The following is a 26,263-nucleotide window of genomic DNA, read 5'->3' on the forward strand; positions in this document are numbered from 1 at the left end:
TGTAATCACTGCTTTTAATCACCCATGCCGTTACAGCATCGTTATTTTGAGTACGACGGACCAGTCGTGACATCTAAAGCATGTATTCCAGTGCGGTTGCCCGCGCAAGTGGGATCTGCGGGCCCGCCTGCTGAATGACGTCTTCGATCTTGGAGCTGGGAATGTGAAATTGGTCTCTCATCGTCAGTACCAAAAGCACGGCACATGCAGAAACTTTATCATTTCCGACTACGAGGGTGGCGCGTTCTGGCCGCGAAGTGGATGCTCCCGAGGTCCAAATGAGATGGCTGGAGCCCTGGAGCCTAGAGAGGCCAAAGACACGCTAAAACAGGGCTTGAGCTCGCGCGACGCGTCAAGCTTCCGACACTGCGCGATGTGCCAGCAACACGTAGGATATGAGTTTATCTCTCATGTGCCTGAAACTGACAAGAACAATGATGGCAGTGATGAAGAGACGGCAGCGATCCAGTGAGTACCGGGAGGCATCACGACCAGCGAATCCAGAATATACTGAATTGTTCATTCCTCTCCGAGAACGCCGGCAGCGTCAAGTGAACCAAGGCATCCGCTAGATTCTTGACATTCAAATATTCGCACCTGTATAGACACTCAGAACGAAAGAGCAACGAGAAACCCGTATTGTCCATCGGCGCTTTCGCAGTTCCGTATCCAAATATGGGTGTTTAACCGGCGGCGCATCACTGGACGATGGCACTGGACGATTAGATGGAACTTCATCAACCCATATTGCGCCGCGTACTGGATCGCGAATTCTCGGTAGAGGAAGCCCTCGTCCGCGTGCCGCTCACGGTTCCTACAAGATTCAGATTGTCTGCAGAGAATCCTAGAAGCTTGGCTATCCGCATCTCAGAAGCACTTAACATCTGAGTCTTCCGACACATACCAAAGGTTCCTACCGCCCACAATGTACATCTCAACGCTCATCACGACCGTACTCTTCGCTACGACCGCTCTCGCGACTCCCTACCCTTGGGCTGCACCACAAGTCAGCATCGCTCCTGCACCCAGCGGAACGCGCAAACACAACCGCACGCATAGCCACAGGCACAGAGAACCGACACCGACGTTCAAAGAGCCATGCAAATGCGCTATGCCAATTGTGCCGATGAACTTGCTCAGCACGAATGAGAAGTGCTTGATGAAGCATGCTGCTGAGATGGGCTGCTACATGAGCTCCAATGGTGGATGCCCGTCGCCGGCGCCTGCTGTAAGTATGAAGCTAGAGGGGAAGAAGGTTTGCTGACGAGGTGTAGTGTGGACTTGGGCCGCTGCCGGGTATTCCTATGCACTAGACAGCGATGCGAAGAGACGACGGGAACTATATATTGGATGTGGTAGGGAAGCGACTGAGTCGATTGCCAAACATATTACGCCTCGCCGATGATGCACGGAATTTACTTATGCATATACCTCTCAAGAGACCTCCCAAAGCCCTACCATCCCCGAATATTTCGCAGCACATCTTGCTGTCATACGAGGTTCCCGGTGACACTACTCAGCCCTCCTTCTCTTTCCTTGAGTCCCACCAACACTACCATCCAGTGCCCTCTTGCTAACACCCGCATCTCTAACCACCCTTAGCCTGTCCTTCTTCAGTGCCCCAGCATGTCTACCTGCGACTTCTTTATCTGGACAGCCATTCTCGCCAGGCTCGATCAGCGGCTCAATGTTTGCCTCCTTCAGCAGCGCTGGAACTTCGCTAAGCATGGCTTTGTACCGACCTTTCTCTCGGCACCAGAGTATGAGTGCGGTCAGCGGACCGGCATCCACACCTGTAGGCAACGACTGCAAGCCATGGGTGAGGGCAAGAAGCGGGTAGTCGATCTTCTCCCATACATCGTAGATCCACCCTTCAGCAGTATAGCTCGAAGTCAAGTCGACAACCGTGGAATCGATGACCGGAGCGGGTGTAGGTGATGGTGTATCCTTCCCGGCCTCATCAATATCCATCTCTTCGACCTTAACGCAATCCCTCTTCTTGGCAACCTTAGCTGCCTGTGCAATACTATTTGCCATCATGATCTCATCGCCCTGAAGCCCTCGCGTCATGATAAGGAAATCCCGTATCAGGGTTCCAGTCACACCCGCCCTTGTCAATCGCTCAGCTGCATGACCCCAGTAGTAGTGTTGAGGAAAGTACGACAGTAGCTCCATGGTCGTGAACTCGGTGTCGCCAAGGAGGGCCATGTCGACCATGACGGATGTCGCGACACTCTTGAACGCGCAAAACTGGTTCTTACCCTTGGCTCCACGATCTTGGTTCTGAAGCAATACGACGTGCTTGCTCTCCGATGTAGTCGGGTCCGATTGCATGGCAAGCATCATCAGCTCAGGAATGGGTGACTTGAGTCTACGTTGTGAGCGCATTGCGCCAGTCCCTCGCCAGTTCATATCAGGTGTCGGGATGAAATCCACCTCAGGGTTGGCCTCTTTGGATGATAGCCAGCGCCACGCATCACAGATGTCGAATACCTTGTCTGGGCAATCGCGGGCTTCGCTCCATGAATATGTGACAACAGGCGCGAAAGTGTCGGAGCCAACGGGGCTGGTAATCTCATAGCTGCCGAGCTGCTCGTTGGTGGCATTGGACGGGGCGTGGAAGTCTATCTGGCCCTTCCACGGCAAGACCCAATCAACACTGTCGAAGTTGAAAACATCGGTGTCGCTTCCGTCGCTAAGTTTGAGCATCTCGGGTACCAGTCCGTACTCAGGGTGTAGTTCACCACCTGGTACATACTTGTGCAAGCCTTGTTGATGAGATTCTTCGCACGTAAGCGGCATCGGCCCAACTGGTGTGAGCTTGAACGCTTGGCGATACGGATCGAAGGCGATGGGCAGAAGACCGGACCATGATACGTGCTTCCACCCCATTGGAAGCACGAGCTTCTGAACTAAGGTGAAGTCAGGTAAGCCGCCGATGATTGGGACAAAGGCTTGGTGGAAGAGCAGACGAGGGTCCAGAGAGGGATATGGGTAGCAAGGGTGCGTGCTGCCACCCGGTGGGTACTGCAACTGCCACGACAGCGAATGGACGGTTGGCAGGCCTTCGAAGGGAAGCGGGTCGGCTTTGATAGGCTCGAGGCTAAGCTCTGACTGGGGTACGGTTTCCGATGCTACCACTGGGGAGAGAACCTTGCGAGCAGCCTTTGGCGCTGTGGCTGGTACATGGAGGTTATCTTGATTAAGGAATGGAAATTAGCGGAGGCATTGATAGCATAAGGGGGTGCAAGACTTACACGATGGCTTGGGCTGTGTGCGCAGTCTGGTACTGCGACGTGTGGCCGTCGGGTTCAGAGACTCTTCAAGTTCGCGAGCCAGTCTTGCATCAGCCCCGGTATCATCCTTGGGAGTCTGGGAGATTATAGGCTTTAACCCGTCATCGTTCGCATTGTCTCCGTCAATAGGAGACTGCGCCGGTACCGAAAACGTATTGGTAGTGTGATTTGCCGTCACTAGGGCAGTTTTAACGTCGTTCTTGGCCTCCTCGAGGGAAGTCTGCCATGATAGCTCCTCTTGCGCAGAGCTAGCTGAAGGGATAGCTCGTGTATAGTTGTGAAACGTCGGCGTTTCTGGGGATGGTAGTCCGTGCCAAAGGAGCGGAACGCGGTTCTTCTTGGGCGTGGATGGCTGCTCAGGCTTCCCTACACTTCCGTCCTCGCTGTTGGCGCTAACAGTCTGACTGTATGGCTTCTGGTCGCCGGAGTCACTCTTGCCGTCGAACACGTTGTAGAGACGTGACAATGCTGCGTCGCGTCGTTGATTATGCTTTGCAGTCTCCACCGCCGCAGTACCAGAAGCGCGGCTCTCAACGCGTCGCTGATAGCTTGAATACTCATCGGAGAGATCATCGTGAGCTTCAGGTACGACCTGCGGCGAGTTGACGTTGCCTGCTTATGTGTTAGTATTCAATTCTCGCCCACTTCATCTATCCGCTAAACTCACTAGAGCTAATGTAAGCCTCTCTGCTTGGAGAAGGCGTACGCCACGTATGTCCCATGGTTTCGAACGTTGATTGCGTGTTTGCGGTCGAAAGGTACGGATCGGTGGGAGGAAGCAGCATGCTGGGCGAGTCGAAGTACAGAGACCTCTGTTAGCGTTGCAGCGAGGAAGAGGAGTGGTGATAAGAGCGATGATATCGATATGCCAAATGCGGAAGATGAGGATGACGAGAGGTGCTGGCTTCACCTTCACTTCTGGCGCACGGACGCGTCGTTGTGAGCGCTAGTCGCGTGGAAGTGGAGGTGACGGCGGCAAGACATGAGAGAAGAGAAGCTTTCCCAGTCGCATTAGATGGTGGACAGCTAAAGTGTGCGACAGCATATCAAGATGCGAGCAGAGTTCTTAGAAATAAAGACGAATGTAGACTTGACAGACGACAATGCCATCTTGGCTTGCTATTACGAGTCATGGTTGATAGACAGCCGGTTATACCAGCTGCAATAGAACAAAGCTGAGCTAATACCTACATGTGTCTACCATGTAGTGCCTAATGCGCCAATCGCTGGGCCTTCGCCATCGAAGAACTCCTCATCCAACAGGCTGAGCAATACCTGTTGGCCCACCCACTGTTCTTCAGCTGCAGGCCTGATCCTCTCCGGAGGCAAGACGAAGCCAAAGTCACCAGTATCGGGCAATTCGATGGTCATGGAGAACTTGGCGCGACCGATGGTGTACACATGGTCGATAGACGCACCGGTCGTCGGGTACAAGGTTGCTCCACTAGGGCCGTACGTGTAGGTAGTCGCATTGGTCGAGTAGTAGGCGATGTTTTCGCTCATTAGAGCAGCTGCCTTGGTCCACATGCCGAGCTCTGGTGCATAGAGAGTTTCCTTGTGGCCGAATGGGTACAGGATCAGCTGGGAGTAGCTGTGCCAGTCAATGTATAGCTTGATGCCTTGCTCATCGCGGATCTTGCGGATCAGGTTGTCCATGCCCAGGTTCTCAGGCGTATCGCGGGGCGCTTCTCCTCTGTACGTCTGCGAGCATGGGTCTGTGGAAGCTCCGCGTGGGTCAGCATCCCAGTTCCTAAGATTACTTATCAGTGTATGCCCTACGCATAGGGCAAAAACTTCGCTTACGTCTCCCAGTTGCGGTTCACGTCGCGACCATAGCATGTCTGATTGGCAGCGTTCTCTGGTGGCGGCATACGGTTCTTGCGCCATAGGCGGTCATCTGTCTGAGAAAAGACGAAGCCTAGCATGTATTAGCAACAACCAGTGGATCTATCCTTGGTGACTTGACATACCATCGGGGTTGACAAAGGGAAACATGTAGATGTCGTAGTTATCCAGAATGGCTTGCGTGTAGTTGTTGCCGGCCTTGTATTCGTAGGTGAGGGCCTTGGCGATATACTCGATGGTCATAGCAGTGATCCATTCACGAGCGTGAACAGTTCCGTGGTAGATGACCGCAGGCTTTCCTGGACCATCTTTTCCATAGAGATGAACGCCAAACATGTCGCGCCCTTCAAAAGATGTTCCAGTGCTCGTCCAGTTTGAATTGTCTGGGAACGATTCCTGTAGATCGCGCCACCAAGTAATGTGCTAATAATGGCCAGTCAGCTTCGGATCGAATAGCAGTGATACATCACCTACGTCTTCATACGGGTGGTAGCTATCAAACCACGCATCTTCGGAACCGTTAGTTTGCCTCTTCCAGGCCTTCTTGACGTGCGACTCCCGGGCGATAGAATCGGCCAGGTTCTCATGCAAGGTTCGGGACTTGAGCCCCAAAGCCTTGAAGGCGTCCAACTGCCCGGGTGCGATAAGAACATCCAGGTTTCCACGAATCTCGTTCAAAGTCTCGTGAGGGACAGCAGCAAGAGCTCGCTTTGCTGCAGCATATTGGGATCCAGTAGCTCGGACGCGATGGACTTGGTACCCATCATATGTACGAGGCTGTGGGCTGCGAATGGTCGCACCAGCAACGAGGGATAGCCAGGCAAGGCTGAGTACGAACTTCATGATGTTGTTCCGCCACGGAAGCGATCAATTGACGAGCGTGAGGCATTCAAGATTGTAGAAGATGGGCCTTATATAGCTGACCATCTTCCTCACCTGGGCGCATTTTAGTTTGCTGGCACCATGATAAGCACAAAGCGTGTTCTTCCAAGCCCTGACCATGGACATTGGCAGCTCAACGTGCGCACGGTGACATGATTGATGTTGCCCAAGAGCCCGGTTAATCATGGATGAGGTGTAATCGGGACGTTTCCCCAAGATGTGGTGGCCTTGACCTGCCAGTTCTGCACTAGACCTGCCATGGCATTCCTGGGCGAGGGGTAGCAACGTCATCTGCGGGCTTACTTTGTTCGTGAGTAAATACGTTATTTCGGTGGAGGTAAGCCGAGCAAGTTCTGTCGCTTTGCGTCTACATGCATAGGTTGCGGCGTAGCAGGCTGGGCGGAGTTGCTGCTCAGGCGGGCTCTAAGGCTGTCCTCCGCAAATTGCCCAAGTGCGACGATGGCAGGGCCAGGAACAATATACTGGGATCTGAGCATATTCAGGCAATGATTGTACCGAACGACCCTGCGAACTGGTCGTACTGTAATGCACCGACCCGGATGCCGCAAGGAAATGAGGGGAAGCCGCGGATAGAGTGAAGAACCTTGGAATAATCTCCGGACGGAAGCGGCGCTAGAGCGGAACCGGATAAGCGGCTTCCCCGACGGATTGGCCCCAAGTGCTGCCGCTGCTGACCCCATCCGTGACCCCATCGCATCGCATCGCATCACATCACATCAGCGACTGCAGCATCGACCAGGATACGAATGCCATAGGGAACTGCAACTATTGTTTCCCTATGGCCAACTGTTTGCCGACCGATACGGCCACCGCATGCTACATCCAGAGCTTGCAGAAACATTTGCCATTCAGCAATCTAAAGTCGTCCGCAGACATCCAAGTACCGATTTTGCCAGCAGATGATTAAAGTGCAGCCATGTCTGCCATTAATGTTGTTACATCGGAAACACAGCTCAAGAGCCAGAACCTCACGTCACACCGTCTACATCGTTGGCGCTGGAGATTTTGCTTCGTGCTACACGATGATGAGAAGCAATCGACAAGCCGGGATATATATATCTTGAGTCTATGCAATGTCGGTTCTCGGGTTGCACTCGTCGCATCACCAGAATCAGTTTGTCTTGAGTCTTCTTGCGAGCATTGAAACAAAGAGTCGAACAATGTTCGACTCGACGTCTTTGTTTCCTTGTCGCCTCGGCCTCCACACACTCCTCTAGATGTGCGGTCCTCCTGTTGTATACACAGTGTCTTTAGTACACATAACGGCGAGTGAAAACAATACTGGCCAGCAGGTGCTGAACTTTCACTCCACCACGGTAAACTCCCCTTCTTTCGATTTGATATTATCCCACGAATCTCAACTTCAGTGAGCACAACTCAACTGTCTCACCCCTGAGCAGCCAAAGCAACTGTTTTACCCTATACTCAGGCTGCATTGATACCATGTCTCCAATCACATTCACGCGGGACGAAGTCCAGGATATGCTCGACCGAGCACAATTAAATGCCGGCCATCTCTTCGCGAACCTCCCAGACGTGCGCGAACTGCTTCAAACACAGCATCAAGAGAGCCTGATGGAATGCAACTCCCGGGGTATTGATCAAATGAAGGTGCTTCATCAATCAATGCATGAGGAGTGCAAGATCATCGATGGCCACAACAAACACCGCCTTGGGAAGGCGAGAACCGCCTTCAATGATCGCGTTATCGACCCCATGATTGCTGTAGAATACAGGGAAGAAGAAAATATCCCTGCAGACCTCCGGTGGTATCCACTACACGCTGAGGTTGCAATCCACGATGGGTACGCTACAGCTCATCTCTTTGATCAGCCTGAAAGTGACGAAGAAGACTACCAAAACTATCCAGAAGACCAACCTGCCTTCATTGGAAATGGAAACGAATCCCCAATTCCTGTCGCTAACCAAGACATTGCTTCCAGTAAGATTGTCAAAAGGAAACCGATTCCCGAAGGAAGGAAATCCACAGGCCCCGGTAGCCCAAAATATGATAAATTGAAGGATGCGCCTTCGGCTTGGCTAGATCTTCCCCATGGCAACCTAACTTTGGCAGAAACACTTGCTTTCATTCCGCATGCCATCAAATCCTTCGACATCATGGACCGTTTTCTCCACAATGGCGCCCTATCGGGGACCTTTGCAGACATGATTAACCATTACCGAGACATGCCGTACGGTCCGATCACGAACAATACGGTATATCGGATGATGAAGGGACCAATGCTCCATCGCGCGAAGACCGAGCCGACTTACGAGGATTGGACAGTATCCAAACATACGACTTTACCGAAACCTGCTGGATTTAATCCCACCAGTGTCAGCGTAGCAGGCTTTGCCCCACCTTACAACTTCAACTCCCGTGAAAGGGCTGTGGCAACCACTCAGTCCCCTCCTAGCATTCCATTTCGCGAAATGGCAAACGGAGTGAAGATCATGCCTTCGGGACGTGATGCGCTAGATCTTACACGATGTGTGCAGTATTGCGTGAAGAATAACGATTCGAGCTGGCAATATCCTCAAGATTTCCAGAACCTGGTTGCTCGACTCGGGGGTGCTTCTACTGTGCACCCACACCATCACGACGATGCTGCAATTCGGAGACACACTTCCGAAAAGAAGCGGAACAATGCGAAGCGAGCCGGTGCACGACAGCGTGATAGGAATGGGCGCCTCATGAAACAGCCGAAGGGCTTCGTGGTTGACTCAGATGAAGAAGAGCTACTGGATGAAGAGTATGGAGAGGAGTCTGAAGCAGATCTAGAGAACTTCGATTTTGATGCTTTGGACATTGACGACAACGAGCCACTCACTGCCACCAAGAAGGGCTCGAGCCGTAAGAATGTCATAGGAGATGACACGTCGGACGAAGATGAACTCACGCCGCGTACCCGTAACTCATCGAAACGCAAGCGTACTTCCAACAAAGACGACGAAGACACCCCACCTAGGCAAAAGTCCAAGCAAAGCAAGAAGACGTCGCCGCGGACGCCTGCCCGTCGCTCAACGAGAACCCGGTCGTCATCACGCCTTAGCAAAGAGGTGGTGCCTGAAGCGCTCGACTCTGATTCTGATTCTGACGCTTATGCCGGACCCAAGAAGCGGACCAAGAAGGCCAAGGTTAGCACACGATCGTCTCCTCGCGGCCAGCGCTTCGGTGGCTCATATAACTTCAAGAACGCCCTGAATGGGGAGGAAGATGAGGAGAACGAAGAGGATGAGAGTGAAGTGGAATACACTCCGGCTTCGAACAAGCGGATCCTTACTCCGGCGGAGATGCGTATGGTTGGCCGGACGGGAGACACGGGTGTAGACAACGTTGTTAAGGATGACGAAAGCGATATGGGAGAAGATGACGAGGACTTTGATTGGTGAGTTGATAGCGATTCACGTCGGCGGCATTACAATGGAATGTAACATGTCTTTTCTCCGCGACAGTGCATCTTTCTAGGCCTGTCTCCTGTTGCGGAATCATGTGGCCTATATGCATAGAGTAAATAGGGCTGCTTTCATACGAAACACTCTTACTTTTCTTGGATAGATATCGGTCTCCTCATCGTATATCCATCAATGCACTACTCGCAGCGGTTGATCAAGGTGAAAGCGCATTGTAGCATACGATAATTAAAGATCAATCTGCCGCGCGATGAATCATGATCTTGCGACATTTCTCTCCTATCCGCTCGTACAACGTTTTTCTCCAGCTTTTCAGATACGGTGCGGACAGCAGCTGTTTGCTGAGACGGTGAGAATGCGCGCGCTAAGTCGTTGCCTTGGCGATACTGGGCTCCACGCTCGCTTTTGTCCCACGACAAAGCCAAACAGAGTATCAATACTACAGTCACACTCACTCCTCTCTGTTACTTCGATCTACCTCACCTTATACGCAGAAATCACTATTCCGGAAGTACTGGCGGCGGGCTGTTGGCATCATGGCTTACGGTTCGGTCGCCACGCTCAGTACTGTCGAGACAAGGACTGGCGGGAACGAACCTGCCGTACCATCGTCGAGACAGCACAATAGACTTCATGGCTATGGCCAACTTTTTGACGTCTCTAGCGTTCCACTCATCGGTTCAGAGCGTTCCAATGCTTCAGGTAGAGTTCACTTGAATATCCACCGATCTTGCACTAATTCCGCACAGTTACGACCATGCTTCCTCCCGCCGTCAACGTTCCGCAGTCTTCGCGTCCAGTCACTACGCCAGCCGACGAGTATGCCAGGCTCACGCGTAGGCAGCAACGTGACGCCAGAGAGAAGAGGCGAATCCAGAAGGCTGCACGTGCCGCCAGGGACGAGTTGTACAGGGCCCGACAGGTTGTCAAGGACGCGCAAGAAGTAGCTCGAGCTGCGAGGTTGCGTGCTTCTCGTTACTCCTACATTCCAGCGCCCAGAAACACCAGAGCTGTCTCTTCGACTCCACACACTGTCAATGTAAAGGCCAAGAAGTCCAAGAGCAAGTCTGCGGGCTCGGTTCATTCAGCCCCCATGGACATGGACGAGACATGGTCCTGGATCAAGGACAGTTCGTCAGCAGCCTCCCAGAATGGCAGCGCGCATGCTCGTCACTGATCTCTTCGGGCACCTCAGTGGATCGGATTTCGTCATGGCTATAAGAGTGCCTTTTCTGTGAAGGACGGAGATCTTTTTAGCTAGGTACCATACGTCGAGTGTGTCTACGCTTGGAGGGTGAGAGTCTGAGACTGGGCATTGTTCTGCGAAGTGTCAGTGGCCTGAAAGCTTGTCTAGCAAGTTACCGATGCAGGAGGGCACTTCCACTTCTTTGCTGTCGGAGGTGGACAAGCAATTTACAGCCTCGTCTCACATCTTAGAAAAGCAAAATCGTGAAACACACCACTGAACCGAAGATCTTGTGGGGCGAAAATCGTGCATTACATACATTCCAAGGTTGTGAAGGCTAGCGCTGGTTCGTAGCTGGCCTGCCGCCCACTCATGCAGCCGCGATGTGAATTGCGCCTGCTGTCCCCCGGGCCCGCGCCCGCCACCCCCGCTTACTAACCCCAACGTGACCCCCAATATCAGCTGCCTCGCGGTTTTCTTCCTGTTTCCTCCCTCTCATGCTGCGCTCTCATAATCGTGTTTCTCGCTTGTGATGCGCGTTTTATTTTGCGGCGATAGGCACGGCGCTGCCGACGATGCCCGGACCCGCTTTCGGCGATAGCGCCTACCTGATTGCCCGAAGAGCAAGTCACCACCCACTCCCGCTACTGTGAACCATGGAAAGCAGTCAATCGACACGCGCGTTTAGAAGGTCCTTACCGGGATACAAACCCTTTCTCCCTAGGTAACATCACACTCTTAATACTACGTCGTCGCACAATGGGGCAACTCTCTCGTTTGTCTCTCACGTCCACCACTGCCTATTGAGGTCATTCTCACCATGGTGAAAACGGAGGACGTGAGAGGATCATCGTATAGCTCGGCGTACAATAGCTTTGTGGCTTTACATCACCACCCCGAGGGTTCAAGACCTCAATGCGAGCCTTGGATTACAACTCAACCAGACAGTCAAAAGCTACACTCCGACAACGCCCACGACACCCACACCACTACGCATTGCGCAAAAGAGCCACTATCACCAACCATCCGGCCGCCTCACTATGGCTCCAGCTCATTTACACTCACAGCGCGTTGGGAACCCACACAACTATGGTTTCCGCAAGTCGAAGAGAACAGAAGACGCACGCGCAGTGCCCAGCTACCAACAGAAGACTCACCTCCACGGCTACTTCAACGGCACCCCGCCACCCGATCCACCTCATATAGCGCCGATCATTCCTACACAACAAAGACGAATTCCGCTGGCGCCCTACTTTCATGAAAATGTTGCGATGAATGCGCAGGTTGCGGCGTACGAAGATGCTGTCACCACTAGAGTCTGGCGTAACGAGTGGGAAGTCGTGCCAGAAAACTTTGGCCCATGTCGACCTCTGCTCCTTCTCAACCGGCCTGCGAACGTCGACCTAATGAGTCACACATGGGAAATAGAGTCAGTTCATCTATGTCACTGGGATCAATACCACGAGCCAGAAGGCGTGCTTTCTCAACGCCTGGCAAAAGAGAGAAGGGTTAGGAAAAAGAAGCTGCTCTTGGGAAACAGCAGATTCGAGCAAGACAAGAGACGCAAGAAGGTGAAGCTGGCAGCTGCGACTGCGGAGGTTATCGATTTGACTCAAGATAATACTGCTGAAGGTGGAAACTTCCCGAGTTATGCTGGCATCAAAGAAGTTTGGAACTATCCGCCAGGATATTTTCCCAGCTGAAAGGGCGTTTGAAGCTGCTAGGCCTCTGAGTCCGGCATTGGTACGCCTTTAATCATGGCACATTCAGAAAGTCTTGGAGATATTATACGAGATCAGCATGAAAGCCAGATCATATTCACTTCCTTCAGAATGCCCTCGTTCTTCAATCTTTCCAAGGCGATGATTTTCGGCGCAGAAATGAAGCTCTCTTATCGAACATACTAAGGGATACGAAGCCATGGTAGAATAGGCTTCACCGCAACGGTCAGTGAAAGTTAGTTCACTCTCTTCGTATTCACTCTGCTTGCTGTTGCGCCTCAAGTATATCAACCGCTCTACTCTGCCCTTGGCACAGACCCACCACCTCGCAACTTACCACCACTCTCGCTAGAATCTACTAGAATTGACTGTAACTGTCCCGAAGATAGTATGAGTTTCACGGAGCCTGATACAGGCTACACGCCATTACCACACCGAAACGCAATGCAAGCGGGCCCTGGAGGTTCGCCTACGCCACATCAACTCCCTACAAAGAAGGGGGATGACACAGCAGTGCCAAAAGCTCCTGCGAGAGGAAAGCCTCGCGCTCAATTCCTGGTTGACATTCCGGCCCACGAGTATAAGCTGCGTTGCGATAGGCCAATCAATGCAACTCTCGTGGATCTGATTGTAATACTCCCACAATGGTTCCGCAATCCTGCTGTCGCATACCGCATGCTGAACAACGGCATCACTGCTGCAGTTCACTTTGCAATTCTGGACAAGCATCGTCACCTCGGCTTGACCAGTTCCGAGGAAGCAGAGCGCGCCCGCGACCATATCTCGGACACATATCGAAAGACGATGCGCAGAACCTACCCAACCTGGACCAAAGCGAAGCATTACGTCCCAGGTAACTGGGATAAGTCGGTGATGTGCATCAACAATTTCCTTCCGGAAGCTGCAAAGAAAGCTGATTATGTTCCACCACCATCAATACCATTCAAGAACTTAGCGATTGGTCTGAAGAGTCTGCCCGTGAATGACGACATGGGTGATCTTACTCGCGCATTGGACTTCGCGCTGCGGTACCAGAAGCTTGATGAGCACGGCCAGATGACGGACTTTATGTTCCCGGATGATATCCAGCTCATTCTCAGATGCATTGGTCCCACTGAAACTACCCGAAATCGTTACGATGAAGCTATCATAAGTCGATACTCCGAAGTAGTGCGAGTGGCAGAAAGTGAGCGTCGTAAGCAGCTGCATGAACAGCGGCGCCAGCGACAGGCTGCCGAGGAGGAGGTCGCTCACTCTGTTCCCTATTTCTACCCTGGTCAGCCTTCGCCGCTTGGAGCCTTTCCGATGGACCCATTGGCTCAACAGCAAATGCAGCCGATGGCTGGCTTCTCGTCCTGGGATGAAGGGTACAGCAGTATGCCTCCGACGGGAATGGGCGTCTTAATGCCGAATGCTGTACAGCATCCACCCGCGATGGAAGCCAACTCCCAAGATCTACCCCAGTGGCCTCCGCAGATGCAGTCACATCCCCAAGAGTACAACGGGTTGAACTTCAATGAGCACAGCTATAGCCACCCACTCCAAGCGCACCCAGTACGATCGAGGTCGCAAGAGGCCGCTGCGGCAGTAGCATCAGAGCTCGTATACCAGGCTTCTCAGCCAGCCCAGGTAGACTTGCCCGCCATTCCCGATATCTGCATACCCGAAGGCTATGTACAAGACGACAACGCTTTCCCCGACTCTTGGCTATACCTCGATCCCCAGGAAGCAGCAGGGCAAATGGATGCACTCATGGCAGCAAACCAGACCTTTGACTACAGCGACGTGGAACGATTGGCGTCGACGTCGCTTGTGCCTCGGTTTTCTTATCATCCTGGCATGCGTTTGTTGGATTGTCCGGAGGCGCAAGACCCGAACAATTGGGGCGAGCTGGCTCGTGCGGCGCGGTGGGCGCGGTCCCATACGCATCCTTGTGGCCGTGAATTCACGGTCGGAGATATCGATGCTGTGTTAGCTTATTTTGAAGGCCCGGGGGCGCGGTTTGATCAAGCTGGAAGTTGATCTGCTTACCGGACTTTGAAGTGTCAGTGATCTGAGATGACACGTAGTTACCGTATCGTTAAGAATTCATGTAAAAGCAGAGAAAGTCAAGATGTAAACTCGCCTTGAGCGATACTGTTTCCCCAAGATGGAACGTCAATACACGTTTGAAATAGAATAACATCAGTTCTGTGACGTAATTTTCTTCCGCTTGGTATGATATGCAGTGATTCTGACGTTGTCTAGCATTGGCGCGTTTTGCGCATGAGTCTCTAGGGCTGACACGCATCTTGCGAGACGTCGGCTAGTACCCCTCCTTCCTTCTAACGTCAGCCTCAGTATAGAGCTATAAGATTAGCATGTATATTCGCCTATGAACTTACGACTGCTTTCGTACAATACATTCACTTGTCTGTGGTCGATACTCAACCACGAAATTGTACCTTCTCAGACTGCTTCGTCCAACCCATTCGTACCACCAATATGCGGGCTCTTCGCTACTATGGGACCGAGGACATGCGTCTGGAATACGACGTTCCAGAGCCGACATGTGATGCCCATCAAGTGAAGATTCGACCTTCCTTTTGTGGGATCTGCGGGTCTGACCTGCACTTCTACTGCATACCGGATGCTCTTCCTTTCAAAAACACGCCTCATCCGATTACCGGCGAGACATGGCCTCTAACTCTCGGGCATGAGTTTTCTGGGGACATCGTCGAGGTCGGAGCGCAGGTGCGCAAAGGTCTCAAGGTTGGAGACAGAGTGGCCGTTCAGCCCACCATTTGCTGCAAGCAGTGCGTTTCGTGCAAAGGCGGCTTTACCAATTGTTGCGATTCGTTTGGGTTCGTGGGAATCATGGGTTGGGGAGGTGGGTTATCGGATCGGGTGTGCGTAGATGCGCAATTCGTGTTCAAACTGCCTGAGAAGATAACGTCAGAGATCGGAGGTAAGACAGTCGGGAAGCTCACTTGAGGTAGGGAAAGACACTGACAGATAGGCGTAGCTTTGGTCGAACCGCTTGCAGTGGCGTGGCATGCTGTCGAACAGTCGGCTGCCAAAGCAGGGGACAACATCCTGGTTATCGGCGCCGGTCCGATTGGTTTGGCCATCCCCCAGTGCCTGAAAGCCTTGCATACTGCCCAGGTGATAGTTGCTGAAGTTGCTCAGAATCGAAGGGACTTAGCTCTACAGTTTGGAGCTACGGCGGCGATCGATCCGTCGGACGAAGATGTGGTCTCCAGATGCAAGATGCTTTGCAATGACCAAGGCCCTGATGTTGCTTTTGACTGCGCTGGAGTGGCTGCCAGTATCAAGTCCGCCTGTCTGTCAGTTCGAAGCAGGGGAACGGTGGTGAATGTTGCGCAGTGGGGCAGAGAGATTCCCTTCAACCCAGACAATCTGCTGGTTGGGGAAAAGAGGTTGGTTACAGGTAAGGCATCACGCGAAACCAATGGCATGATTCGAAGCCATGCTGACTTATCCCGAGCGCTGAGCTACACCAGTGAAGATTTCGAGCGAGTTATTGACGCGCTGGATAAAGGAACGATCGATGCGGAGAAGATGATCACGCGCACGATCTCGATGGATAGAGTGGTGGAAGATGGTATTCTCGCGCTGCTACACGAGAAGGATAAACACATCAAGATACTCGTCGATGTCAAAAAGTAGGGGTGCTGCAGTCGGAAAGCAAAGTTGATGGCATGGAAGTAGGAATGTCCGACGCGTGAATGACGCGTGAATGACGCGTGACAAGAAAGCGGGGACGGGTGGCGAGCACGGGCCATGGTAACGCCAAGATCTTCACGCCGGTCGCTTCCTCTCGACGTTCTCAACCTTTCCTTGCAAACGCTGATCCCTACTAGACCTATGAGATGCTACAGCCGGAGTGTTGTGTATAACCGCTTGTTAGACTTGTCATCAGCATGCTAACATCGGATATGAGCAGCCGACCGGATTGTGCAGATACCTCCGAAATTTCCTGTCAAGCGTTGGATCGACCGGCGCGACTGTCTCCAGACTCAAGTTCGCACTACCTACTTGCAAGAAGGCTTGGTGGCACTAGCAAGAGATAGCAGGGAATATCGGGACTCGTTTATGATTATTCCTCAGGTCGTGTGATCGTTACTAGGATCTAAGAGAGCCAACAGCTCAAGTAGCTATGCCTATGTTTCCCCGATGTCTATGAAGAGACTCCTGATCTCCTTCGCTTGTATCTCCTGTTATAGTTTCCTGCAAATCCGATTCATCAGCGCGATGCTGCAGCCCCATCGGTTTGAGCCACAAGTGACTCGTATCATCGTCTAGCCGCTCGAACCCGTCGTCGCTGACAGCTTTCGGCCCACTGGACTTTGACTCAGCATTCGAGGACTTCTTTTTCCCTGACGCGTGAGGTGTTGCTGCGGAGCGACCGAGAAGTGGATGCATCAGAGGCACGCATGCGAGGACTACGGCGAGGCATGGCTCCAGGCCACTGAAGATATTGGCTTTGGGGATCGTATAGGTGATATCGGTAAAGTCCATGCTGGATAGGACGGAGATGCGGAAAGCGCTGACGATGCAGGTACTGCTCCGGTTAGATCAGAGCTGACGTCAGGATCTCAATTCGACTCACAAAGTACCCAGGCCGAAAACGGCGACGAGAGTCACTCTTTTGTACGTCGCCATTTGCAGTTGATATAACGGACGCATGGGCAGAAGAAGTACCATGACGTCGGTGACCAAGTTGATGACTCCGGTAATCGTGAATGAGGTGACTTGATCGCTACAGCTTCCTCCAGGAATCGATTTATCCCAATTGTAGGCGAAGGGCCGGCAAATCAGACAGCCAGCGAGGATAGTTGCGATTGTCCAAGCGACGATGATGACCATGGTCACGTAGGAGCTCCAGACCACCCATCGGATCGGAAAGATCAGAATATACAGAGACAGAATCGAAATCTTGGTACAGCTAAGACTCAGAACCCACAGAAACTGCAGGGGTATGATGAGCTGCGAGAGCTTGGTGATAGGTTCGAGGCCGTACGCTACTACGATGTTCTGGACGTGATCGTAGCCAATGCCGGCATGAAAGACTCCGGTAATACTAGTAGATTGCAGGCCGATAGCGAAAATCTGCAAAGTATTAGTAGTGTTGGCGATATCCGGAGCTGAAGTTCTTACACAGGCGGCAATGATGAAGTAGTCGGCAATTGTCCATCTTTTGTGAGCAATCGCGTGAGCGATCAGTCGTAGGGTGACGGCCAGTGCAGCAAGAATTGAGAAGCTGAATGCGACACCTAGTACTGCTCTCTGGTCATGAGTTCGAATAGGAAATGTGGTGGTCATATTGTCGTGCAGATCCCGATGCAATACTCTGGTGTGCGACTCACGCGCCGACGTCTGTATCGTCGCAGGCTCGGAGGTGTATAAACAAGCTGGTCCACTGCGGGAAGATCGATCTTGGGGAGGAGCTGGGCATATGAGCTGCCGACTTCCCCGTGCGAAGCCTCGCATTTCTGTTTGCGCACCCCATGTCTTTTCCCGCGCTGATCAAGATACCCCTTGGCTTAGGATTCCAACAAGAAATCCTTCGCAGGCCTGAAGAGCCGTTCCTCACCCGACGTGCCGGCTCAGGCGTTCACCCCGACTAGGCCCACGGCACTAAAGCCGTGACAGCGGCCCCATCCGGCTAGGCTTTGGGGCATATCCTGTGCGGTGTCGTATTCTCGTTGCTGATAGGACGCGTGACCTGCCTTTCCTCTTGTACAAGACCTGCGCATGCAGGTTCTCCCATCCGAGCCTGCCCACTACGCTTCAGGCCCTGGGGAGGGCGGGCTGCGGTGTAAAAACCGGATAAAGCGTGTGCCGCGACGCGAACGGTTTCGCCATGCATACCCGAGCAGATCTATATCAGAGCCTCTCAGCCCACGCGCGCACGCAGCGCTTGGTTTATGTGCAATGCGATGCTGTCCGGGGAACGTTTCGGGTCTTCCGATTTTGATCACGCCAGTGATGGCGGCAACTGTGATGGGAGTCTAGTCGCAAGAAGAAGAGCCCATCACGCGCAATACGAGGGCATGGCGCCGAGACACTGCCGTCCAGATCCGAACAAGCTGTTATCACGATTTCGGGGCTTCATACGCGAAAGGTGGCCGTTGTTGCCAAGTGCCGGCTGGGCTAACTCGTTTTGGACATGGCTCCAGGAACAATCCACTTGAGTAATGCCGTGCATGCACGTATCCGCCATTCTGGACACCTACAAGTGGTTGTGTCGCCCACAGCTTTCGTGGGTTGCTCCTCCAGCCATGTCCAGCCTTGTCGTGACCGTCCTTCTGGCCGTGAGTGCCCTGACCGCACTTTACCTTTACACCAACAAGAGCAAAGATGCATCCGAGAAGCCCCTCCTCAAGCTGCCGCTCATTGGTGATCTCCACAGCTCGCCAATCGAGAAACCACTGGTAAACTGGAGCGCCTGGTCGAAACAACACGGCCCGATTACGGTTCCCAAGCTGTTTGGAATTGTGCCCATTGTCGTGCTCAACTCGTACGAGGCCGTCACTGAACTCTTCAGTCGCCGTAGCCAATGGTACAGCAACCGACCGGCCTCAGTGAGCATGGAGATGATTACTGGGGCTGGGCCAGGTCGTTCTCGATTTACGCTGATGCATGACTACGACGATCACCTTAAACTACACCACCGCATTCTTTCACCAAGTCTTGGTGCGCCGGCGGCAAGCAAGTATCAACCTCTTATGGAACTCGAGGTTAAGCAACTGCTCTTCGATCTCATCGCTGCTTTGGACAAGTCCAAAGATGATTCCACAATCACCACGAAGACGATATATCCTCTGCTCGAGCGGACCCAGTCCAGTGTCATCCTTGCCCTCCATTACGGTCTCCGCATACCCAAGTTCGAAGAGCCAATCCTGCATGAAGTCATTGCAATTCAAGCGAAGGTCACACATCTGGCCGCGAATCCGCAGCTCCCGGATCTTATGCCAGTTCTTCGACACTTGCCTACTTTCATCTCCCCGTGGCAGCAGTATGCTGACAAGCTTTACGCGGCTCAGGTCAAGCTCTACATGCGCCTCTTCCACCATGGTAGAGATGCGCCAGGCTGGAATGCGACAAAGCAAGCAATCGCATCCGCACCGAAATATGCTCCTACCGACTCGCCAGTGTCCGATCTTGACCTTGCCTTCACACTCGCGACATCTATTCAGGGTGGTATGGAAACGTCCCCTCGTCAGATTCTCTGGCTCTTCGTCGCAGCAATGCACAATCCGGAGATCATGACCCGTGCGCATGAAGTACTAGACAGAGTCGTTGGCAGAGAGCGTCTCCCTACATTCTCGGACCGTAACAACCTCGCCTACGTTGACGCTATAGCACATGAATTATTCAGATGGCGACCCATATCTCCTGGTTCTATTCCGCGCCGTGCTGATCACGCGGATGAGTTCGCTGGCGTGAAGATTGCCAAGGGTGTGACCATCATGGCGAACGCGTGGGCCATCGGCCGCGACGAGGCAGTCTTCGATCCTTCGCTTGGTGATGCACAGGAATTTGTTCCTGAGCGCTGGTTGCGTGATGGGAAGGTCCGCGGTGATCTGCCACTCCCTGTGTTTGGCCAAGGTCGAAGGATATGTCAAGGAAAGCGTGTCGCTACTGACGGAACATTCATGAATATCGCAAATCTGCTATGGGCGTTTGATGTGGAAGCCATACAGGGAGAAGAGGTGGATCCATGGCAAATGATAGTCGTTGGCTTCATGACTGAGCCAAGGCCATTTAGGTTCCGTCTGAAGCCTCGAGGACCATGGGTATTGGATGCGGTGAGGAGGGAGTGGGAAAGTACCGAGAAAAGTCTAGAAGGAGTGATGGGCACCGCGAACGACGTCGAGAATTAGCATCCATGCCTAATTTGGTCTCTCTCCTTCGTACTTGATCACTATACCGGAGTCGAACGTCGTCCCATCAGAGCAGTCCGGGCTTACAGGGCCGAACACGATGCCTGCAGCGACCCAGCTTCCCCGATAGACTCGCCGTTGAATGCCGGCGAATTAGCGTATCTGCTGGTCCGATAGTTCTTGGACCCTGGATCATGTATAGGCGTTCGCCTTAGATAGCTCAGTATATGGAGAGGTTACATCCACTGAAACCACACTTCCCCTTTATCCTGAGACCCATCATGACCCAGAGTTTGCGCGGCTCCGTAGTCTCGTTATTGGATGCAAGGTATTGCGAAGATTTTCTTCAATATCTGCGCGCCGCTGACCGGTGCCATCCCATGATCGTCTTTGGCCAGAGAGGTCTCGACTGCTGAGTCGTGGTTACGGCCCGATCCCGTTCCTCGCCAATCATGACCTTGCGGTGAGACAAGGGAAGGAGAATCAGCCTAGCCATGTCATGCGTGTGGGTGCGCGAGCAAAACTTGCGTGCGGGACACCTTGGCGAATTGAGTGAGGCCTGAAGATATCGGGTTGCAGCAAATGGAGCCCTCGGGTTTGATGGGCATTGCTAGTGTGCGTTGTGGCAATGAAAACGCACATTACTCATGTGCATGCTGTGACCTACCTCAAAGCAGCGCCATTTAGTAATCTGGCATACAATGCTGGTTTCGCAAAGATGTTGCCGATGACCATATTGCGCTGTTGCGATATCCACTGTGTATTGAAACGTTATCATATTGGTTCGGAAAAAGACCCACGGAGAGAAACCGAGCCGTTCCGTAACAGGAGACCTAGGTAATAGCGTAACAACCTAGAGCGTCGTAGCTAGCTTGCAAAGCACCTAGCAGCAGTAGCAAAACTTAAAGTAATAGGCTTCCCATTATACACGGCTGTCGGAGGCGGTGAATCTGCAGTAATAGATAGTAGCCCTGGGGGTATCCAATCCGCGACAGCCCTGAACGGCTTGTGTACGCCTTGCCTCTCAGCACTCGATGCAACGCGGGTGCTCTGGATCCAATGCAGGTTGCACTCGTGTGTTGACCTTGCATGCAAACTTCCTTGTCGGTCTCTTGAAGCTGTGGAAGGAACTTCACTGTAAGAAGCGGCTGCGCTGCGCTGGGCCACAGGAAATTGATCGATGACGACAGAGTCACGTGATGCGACCTAGCGTGTTCTGCACCTGCCTAGGTACTGTCGCTGCAACATCGACTGTTCAAGTGCGCTCATTGACCCCTCCTGCATTCATCCTCGCACCACATTGTCCGCCTGTTCTGTTGTACACGCCAATGATCTAATCTCGCCTCTCACAATCTGGAAACCTCGATCGTTATGTTGAGCTTCCGCGTACGCGTCGCTGGGCGTGCAGATCCCGACGCGTCGCAAAGTTTCGTCAAGCGCATTGATGGCGTATCGTTCAGATTCCCGGAACAGCCAGCCGTCCACAAGTGTAGCGAACGTAGCTCATTTGCAACTCCCTGGCTTTCGAAATTGATAGTCATTCTCTATCAGACTGCAACTGTCTATGGTATCGCATATGCCTCTCCGTCGGCGTCCTAGTTGTCGTACACTTTTCCCACGTAGATGGCACAAACGGGAACATTGTGCGATCTCGGTTTCAATAAATTTCCATGCTTTTGGAGGACCCCTTATTCCTCGGACGCCACCCGGTGGCGTTTGTCCTCTTGCTCGTCGATCTACCCTGATTTATCGATGTCAGTGTATTCGCAAGCAGAACTGTCTCGAAGACGTACCTTAGATAGTACTGTCCTCCCTTGAAGTGCGCCTGCGCGTGCCCGGCTCAGATGAAAAGGTTGTCCCCAGCCGTTAATATTACCCGGGTCTTCTCCGGTATCGCAATAGTTTCCTCGTCCTCCTTTATTCGCTGCCCACCGGGGCCATTCATTACGGACAGACACTGCTGGATGTGCAGCTCATCCCGAAACACCATCTCTCCTACTGCATCCCAATCCATATCCTGAGGAGACCCGACAAGTACAACTGGCGCATCAGGATCCGCTTTTGCTCTGCTTGATGTGACAGCACCCAGTCGGTCTCCGGCCCCAGTCTTGACGCGTATTACATAGCGCAACCTGTAAGACTGCGGGGGATGCATCTCGAAGACCTCCTTGATCAAAGGCAGATGGGTTTCCTCCATGTACGACTGGAAATGCTCCGGGGTGACTTCTGGGCGACGGGAATAGAAACAAAGAACTGATACCGTCATGGTGTCGGTTCGTAGTGTCGGCAGCAAATCTCTGCTTTTCGATTCGACAGTTATAACAGAAAGAGGTTAAGGTGCGTGTGGTAGTAGAATGCTGTGGACAATAGAAAAGTTGAAGTTTATGGCAGAGAAGAAGCGGCTTGGGGCTTGTCCGAGTCAACAAATCACACACGGCTTCTCAGGAGCTAGATGAGATCTGCTTATCTTCAATGGACAACGATGCCCCATGGGTGGGACTACAACACACATTGACCGTGTCGAAGCCTTGCACGGATAACAAGACGAATTCGGCGATTGCGACAACGTTGCGCCCTGTTGGGAAGGGTGGGTTGTGGGTCGGTGGACAACGTTTCGCGCCGGAGGCATTTCCGGCAGCAGGGTCCCGTCCTCATTCGCTTTGCGATGTTCCCCTTACTTTCGACTTCCCATGCTGAAGTGTGGCTGTTGATATACGTGCAGCTTTCACACTGTGCCGCGTAAGGCAATAGGTATACCAAGGAAGTGCGCGGGATGCCACACTGGTGAAACGCCCTCCCGTCATCTCAGTGGCTGGTTGTTGATGCGGGGCGTCGCGACTACCCCTTCACGTGAACTACAACACCCCTTGCAGAAGGTATCGTCGGAACTGTCTTTTTGAGTCTGCACACGAATCAGTGAGGGAAACTATCCCGACGCGCACTGTTCATGGGCATGCTCAGGTGATGGTCAAGAAACTGCCGTGTAAGCGCTGCAGGACCGGAGTCCTTATAGCTGGCAAGGGCAAAAGCTCCATGACCCTTGTATGTTCGAGAAGTCGGCTAATAACAAGATCGGTGCTCACTCGGAACCAGTTCTCTGAGGCGATGGCCTTTTGCGAGCGGGATTTTTGATTTTCGCATAGCAATGTTGATCATTGCAGCGTCTCGAGCGGTACCCCGCAGCGCAAGGAGCGTCGGGCAATCTTACACCGAAGTGTCCGTCCATACAGAACCGTATGCTCCAAGCATCGCCAACGGGACGGACCGCATATCCGAACGCCAATATGGTTCCTGGTAGTATGGAATGTCGAGAGAAGAACATCAGACGTCAATCACGACATCATCGTCGGACTGTCCTATACTTTGTCGTGAGCGCCTACATTCGAAGACGACGCAAACATGAAGTTTCGTGATGGTATGAGCCTCGCAGCCTGTGAAATGTTGCCGCTAATGATCGTACAGGTATGTGGCTGGTCAATGACCAGTTCACAGTTCAGCATGCTGAAGAAGTCTATACTGTCACGCCTCGGGAAGACAACAAGGCGGTCACTTTGTTATGTCCTAGCAGGAAGATCTTCACCAGAGGCGATACCTTGAATCTGAGCACCATATCCGTCGAGATCGAAGCCCAGTTCGACGGCGTCATCTCTCTCGAAGCGACACACTTCGCTGGTGCCAGGCGAATGGGACCAGACTTTGACTTGTACCCGGCAGGCAAGCCGGAGTGCAAAGGCGAGATCTTGAAGCAAAAGAAAGGGACCACGGTCACTTCAGGGGGACTAAGCGCGACCATTAGCTCTGATGAGCATACCTTCGACATCAAATTCCATGCCACTGACGAATCTAAAACATTGACTTCTCTTCTCCACCGGAGCGTCGGACTAGCGTACTCACCCGCCCTCAGCACCCCCAAGAGTGTGGAGGATCTCGCTGCACATAAACATTACATGTTTACTCAGACCGAACTCAGTGTCGGCGAGACTATCCACGGTTTAGGTGAACGTTTTGGTGCATGGAACAAGATTGGTCAAAATGTTGAAGTTTGGAACGAAGACGGAGGTACGTCTAGCGAGCAGGCTTACAAGAACGTATCGTTCTGGCTCAGCTCAAGGGGTTACGGCGTCTTTATCGACACACCCGATAAGATTGATATGGAGATTGGTAGCGAACGATGCTCAAGATTGCAGACTACAGTTGAAGGGCAACGCTTGAAATGGTGAGCATCGCGAGTAACTCGATTGATCTCCTGGCTAACTTCCAAGGTATCTCATTTATGGACCAAGCCCCAAAGAAGTACTTACCAAGTACTCCATTCTTACTGGCAAGTCGAATAGGGTTCCGGCGTGGTCATACGGCCTCTGGCTCAGCACATCATTTACGACTTCCTACGATGAGCAGACCGTCCGCCACTTCGTTGAAAAGATGTCAGATTCCAAGATACCAGTCGAAGTATTCCATTTCGACTGCTTTTGGCTGCGCGCTTTCCACTGGTGCGACTTTATCTGGGATCCAGAGAGCTTCTCCGATCCTGCTAGTCAGATCAAGCGCATGAAAGATGATGGACTCATCAACAAAGTCAGTGCCTGGACTAATCCTTACATCGGCCAAGCAAGTCCTGTGTTCAAGTATGCGGCCGATAGAGGTTACTTGCTCAAGAAAACGAACGGGGATGTATGGCAGTGGGACCTTTGGCAAACTGGCATGGGTATTGTAGACTTTACAAACCCCGAAGCTTGCGACTGGTTCCGCGAGTGCATGGAGAAGCTCTTCGACGTGGGTGTCAGCTCCATCAAGACGGACTTTGGTGAGCGCATACCGACGAAGAACGTCCAATGGCACGACAAGAGCGTGGATCCAAACCGCATGCACAACTACTACGCCTTCATCTACAACAAACTTGTCTACGAGGCAGTTCAAAAGCGGGAGGGTGAGCACGAAGCCATACTGTTCGCGCGCACAGCATGCGCAGGATCGCAACGCTTTCCACTTCATTGGGGCGGCGACTGCGAGTCAACACCCGCTGCGCTTTCCGAGTCAGTGCGTGGTGGCCTGAGTCTTGGGCTTGCATCCTTCGCGTTCTGGACGAGCGACATTGGTGGCTTTGAGGGCAAACCGCCACCCTGGATCTATAAGCGCTGGGTTGCATTTGGTCTGCTCAACTCGCATAGTCGACTCCATGGCTCGAACTCGTATCGCGTGCCATGGCTAGTCGACGATTCATCGGAAGAGCCCGAAAACTGCACTGAGGTTCTCCGACACTGGGTGCAGCTCAAGCGCAGCCTCATGCCATATCTGTTCGCGCAGGCAGAAGAGAGCGTTGCTAATGGATGGCCTACCAGTGTCCGCGCGACGGCTCTAGAGTTTCCAGATGACCCAACATCCTGGTACGTGGACCGCCAATTCTTTGTTGGCAGTCAGATCCTCGCTGCTCCGGTCTTCGAGGAAGACGGTAGCGTTGATTACTACCTGCCACCAGGTCGTTGGTTCAGCTTCTGGGACGGTAAAGAAATGCAGGGCGGTCGATGGATCAAAGAGAAGTATAGCTTCCTCCAATTACCGTTGTTTGTTAGGGAAGGCACTGTTCTCGTGCTCGGGCAAGCAGAGGGCGAAGGCGGCTTTGGTTATGACTGGCTCGCTACCGGTGGTGAGGTTAGACTTTATGGTGTGAAGGAAGGTGACAAAGCGACTTTGGTGGATACCAAGGGTGACCAGAAGGGTGTCTTGGAGGTCAGCGCTGATGGTGAGCTCAAAGGTATGGGCCTTCTAGGCGGAGAGTGGAAGGTCGCGAAGCTGGGATAGGCTGGCGACCCAGCCATCATGAGGGGTCATACATCCCGCACCTGTTCTCAGTAAGTCTCAACGGCCATGAGCGTAAAGCAGAGCCGCTGCAACGGTCCTACATCAGCGAAGCGAGCTAGTGGGGGCTTCATTCATTGGCGGAAATTCAACATGCCTCCCCGCACGCTACTGTACCCCAACATCCTTCCACTTGTTCCCCGGGTTTTATGG

The 26,263-nt window shown here is 52.7% G+C and overlaps 9 protein-coding genes across 9 annotated transcripts; 6 read left to right on the forward strand and 3 right to left on the reverse strand.

The window, feature by feature from the left end:
* Positions 1–1,512: 1,512 nt before the first annotated feature.
* J4E85_009463 (uncharacterized protein) lies at positions 1,513–4,081 on the reverse strand (the record flags this gene model as incomplete). The annotated part of the gene is made up of 3 exons (XM_051473687.1): positions 1,513–3,173; positions 3,258–3,908; positions 3,964–4,081. 3 exons carry the CDS (start codon positions 4,079–4,081, stop codon positions 1,513–1,515), a joined length of 2,430 nt encoding a protein of 809 aa, XP_051322472.1.
* A 412-nt stretch (positions 4,082–4,493) lies between these two features.
* On the reverse strand, positions 4,494–5,984 carry J4E85_009464 (uncharacterized protein; the record flags this gene model as incomplete). The annotated part of the gene is made up of 4 exons (XM_051473688.1): positions 4,494–5,046; positions 5,100–5,214; positions 5,267–5,564; positions 5,616–5,984. The coding sequence occupies 4 exons, from the start codon at positions 5,982–5,984 to the stop codon at positions 4,494–4,496; spliced, it is 1,335 nt and encodes a 444-aa protein (XP_051322473.1).
* Positions 5,985–7,487: 1,503 nt separating this feature from the next.
* J4E85_009465 (uncharacterized protein) lies at positions 7,488–10,635 on the forward strand (the record flags this gene model as incomplete). The annotated part of the gene is made up of 3 exons (XM_051473689.1): positions 7,488–9,433; positions 10,123–10,145; positions 10,208–10,635. The coding sequence occupies 3 exons, from the start codon at positions 7,488–7,490 to the stop codon at positions 10,633–10,635; spliced, it is 2,397 nt and encodes a 798-aa protein (XP_051322474.1).
* Positions 10,636–11,684: 1,049 nt separating this feature from the next.
* Positions 11,685–12,347, forward strand: J4E85_009466 (uncharacterized protein; the record flags this gene model as incomplete). The annotated part of the gene is made up of 1 exon (XM_051473690.1): positions 11,685–12,347. The coding sequence occupies one exon, from the start codon at positions 11,685–11,687 to the stop codon at positions 12,345–12,347; it is 663 nt and encodes a 220-aa protein (XP_051322475.1).
* Positions 12,348–12,755: 408 nt separating this feature from the next.
* J4E85_009467 (uncharacterized protein) lies at positions 12,756–14,387 on the forward strand (the record flags this gene model as incomplete). The annotated part of the gene is made up of 1 exon (XM_051473691.1): positions 12,756–14,387. One exon carries the CDS (start codon positions 12,756–12,758, stop codon positions 14,385–14,387), a length of 1,632 nt encoding a protein of 543 aa, XP_051322476.1.
* An 834-nt stretch (positions 14,388–15,221) lies between these two features.
* J4E85_009468 (uncharacterized protein) lies at positions 15,222–15,549 on the forward strand (the record flags this gene model as incomplete). The annotated part of the gene is made up of 3 exons (XM_051473692.1): positions 15,222–15,312; positions 15,364–15,481; positions 15,534–15,549. The coding sequence occupies 3 exons, from the start codon at positions 15,222–15,224 to the stop codon at positions 15,547–15,549; spliced, it is 225 nt and encodes a 74-aa protein (XP_051322477.1).
* A 3,100-nt stretch (positions 15,550–18,649) lies between these two features.
* J4E85_009469 (uncharacterized protein) lies at positions 18,650–20,254 on the forward strand (the record flags this gene model as incomplete). The annotated part of the gene is made up of 1 exon (XM_051473693.1): positions 18,650–20,254. One exon carries the CDS (start codon positions 18,650–18,652, stop codon positions 20,252–20,254), a length of 1,605 nt encoding a protein of 534 aa, XP_051322478.1.
* A 1,840-nt stretch (positions 20,255–22,094) lies between these two features.
* On the reverse strand, positions 22,095–22,520 carry J4E85_009470 (uncharacterized protein; the record flags this gene model as incomplete). Its single annotated transcript, XM_051473694.1, has 1 exon — positions 22,095–22,520. One exon carries the CDS (start codon positions 22,518–22,520, stop codon positions 22,095–22,097), a length of 426 nt encoding a protein of 141 aa, XP_051322479.1.
* A 1,133-nt stretch (positions 22,521–23,653) lies between these two features.
* On the forward strand, positions 23,654–26,053 carry J4E85_009471 (uncharacterized protein; the record flags this gene model as incomplete). Its single annotated transcript, XM_051473695.1, has 3 exons — positions 23,654–23,669; positions 23,717–24,470; positions 24,517–26,053. 3 exons carry the CDS (start codon positions 23,654–23,656, stop codon positions 26,051–26,053), a joined length of 2,307 nt encoding a protein of 768 aa, XP_051322480.1.
* Between the last annotated feature and the right edge of the window lie 210 nt (positions 26,054–26,263).

Source organism: Alternaria conjuncta, assembly GCF_024043145.1.
Source record: "Alternaria conjuncta strain BMP 0040 chromosome Unknown scaffold_17, whole genome shotgun sequence".
In the NCBI taxonomy this organism is placed as follows: domain Eukaryota; kingdom Fungi; phylum Ascomycota; class Dothideomycetes; order Pleosporales; family Pleosporaceae; genus Alternaria; species Alternaria conjuncta.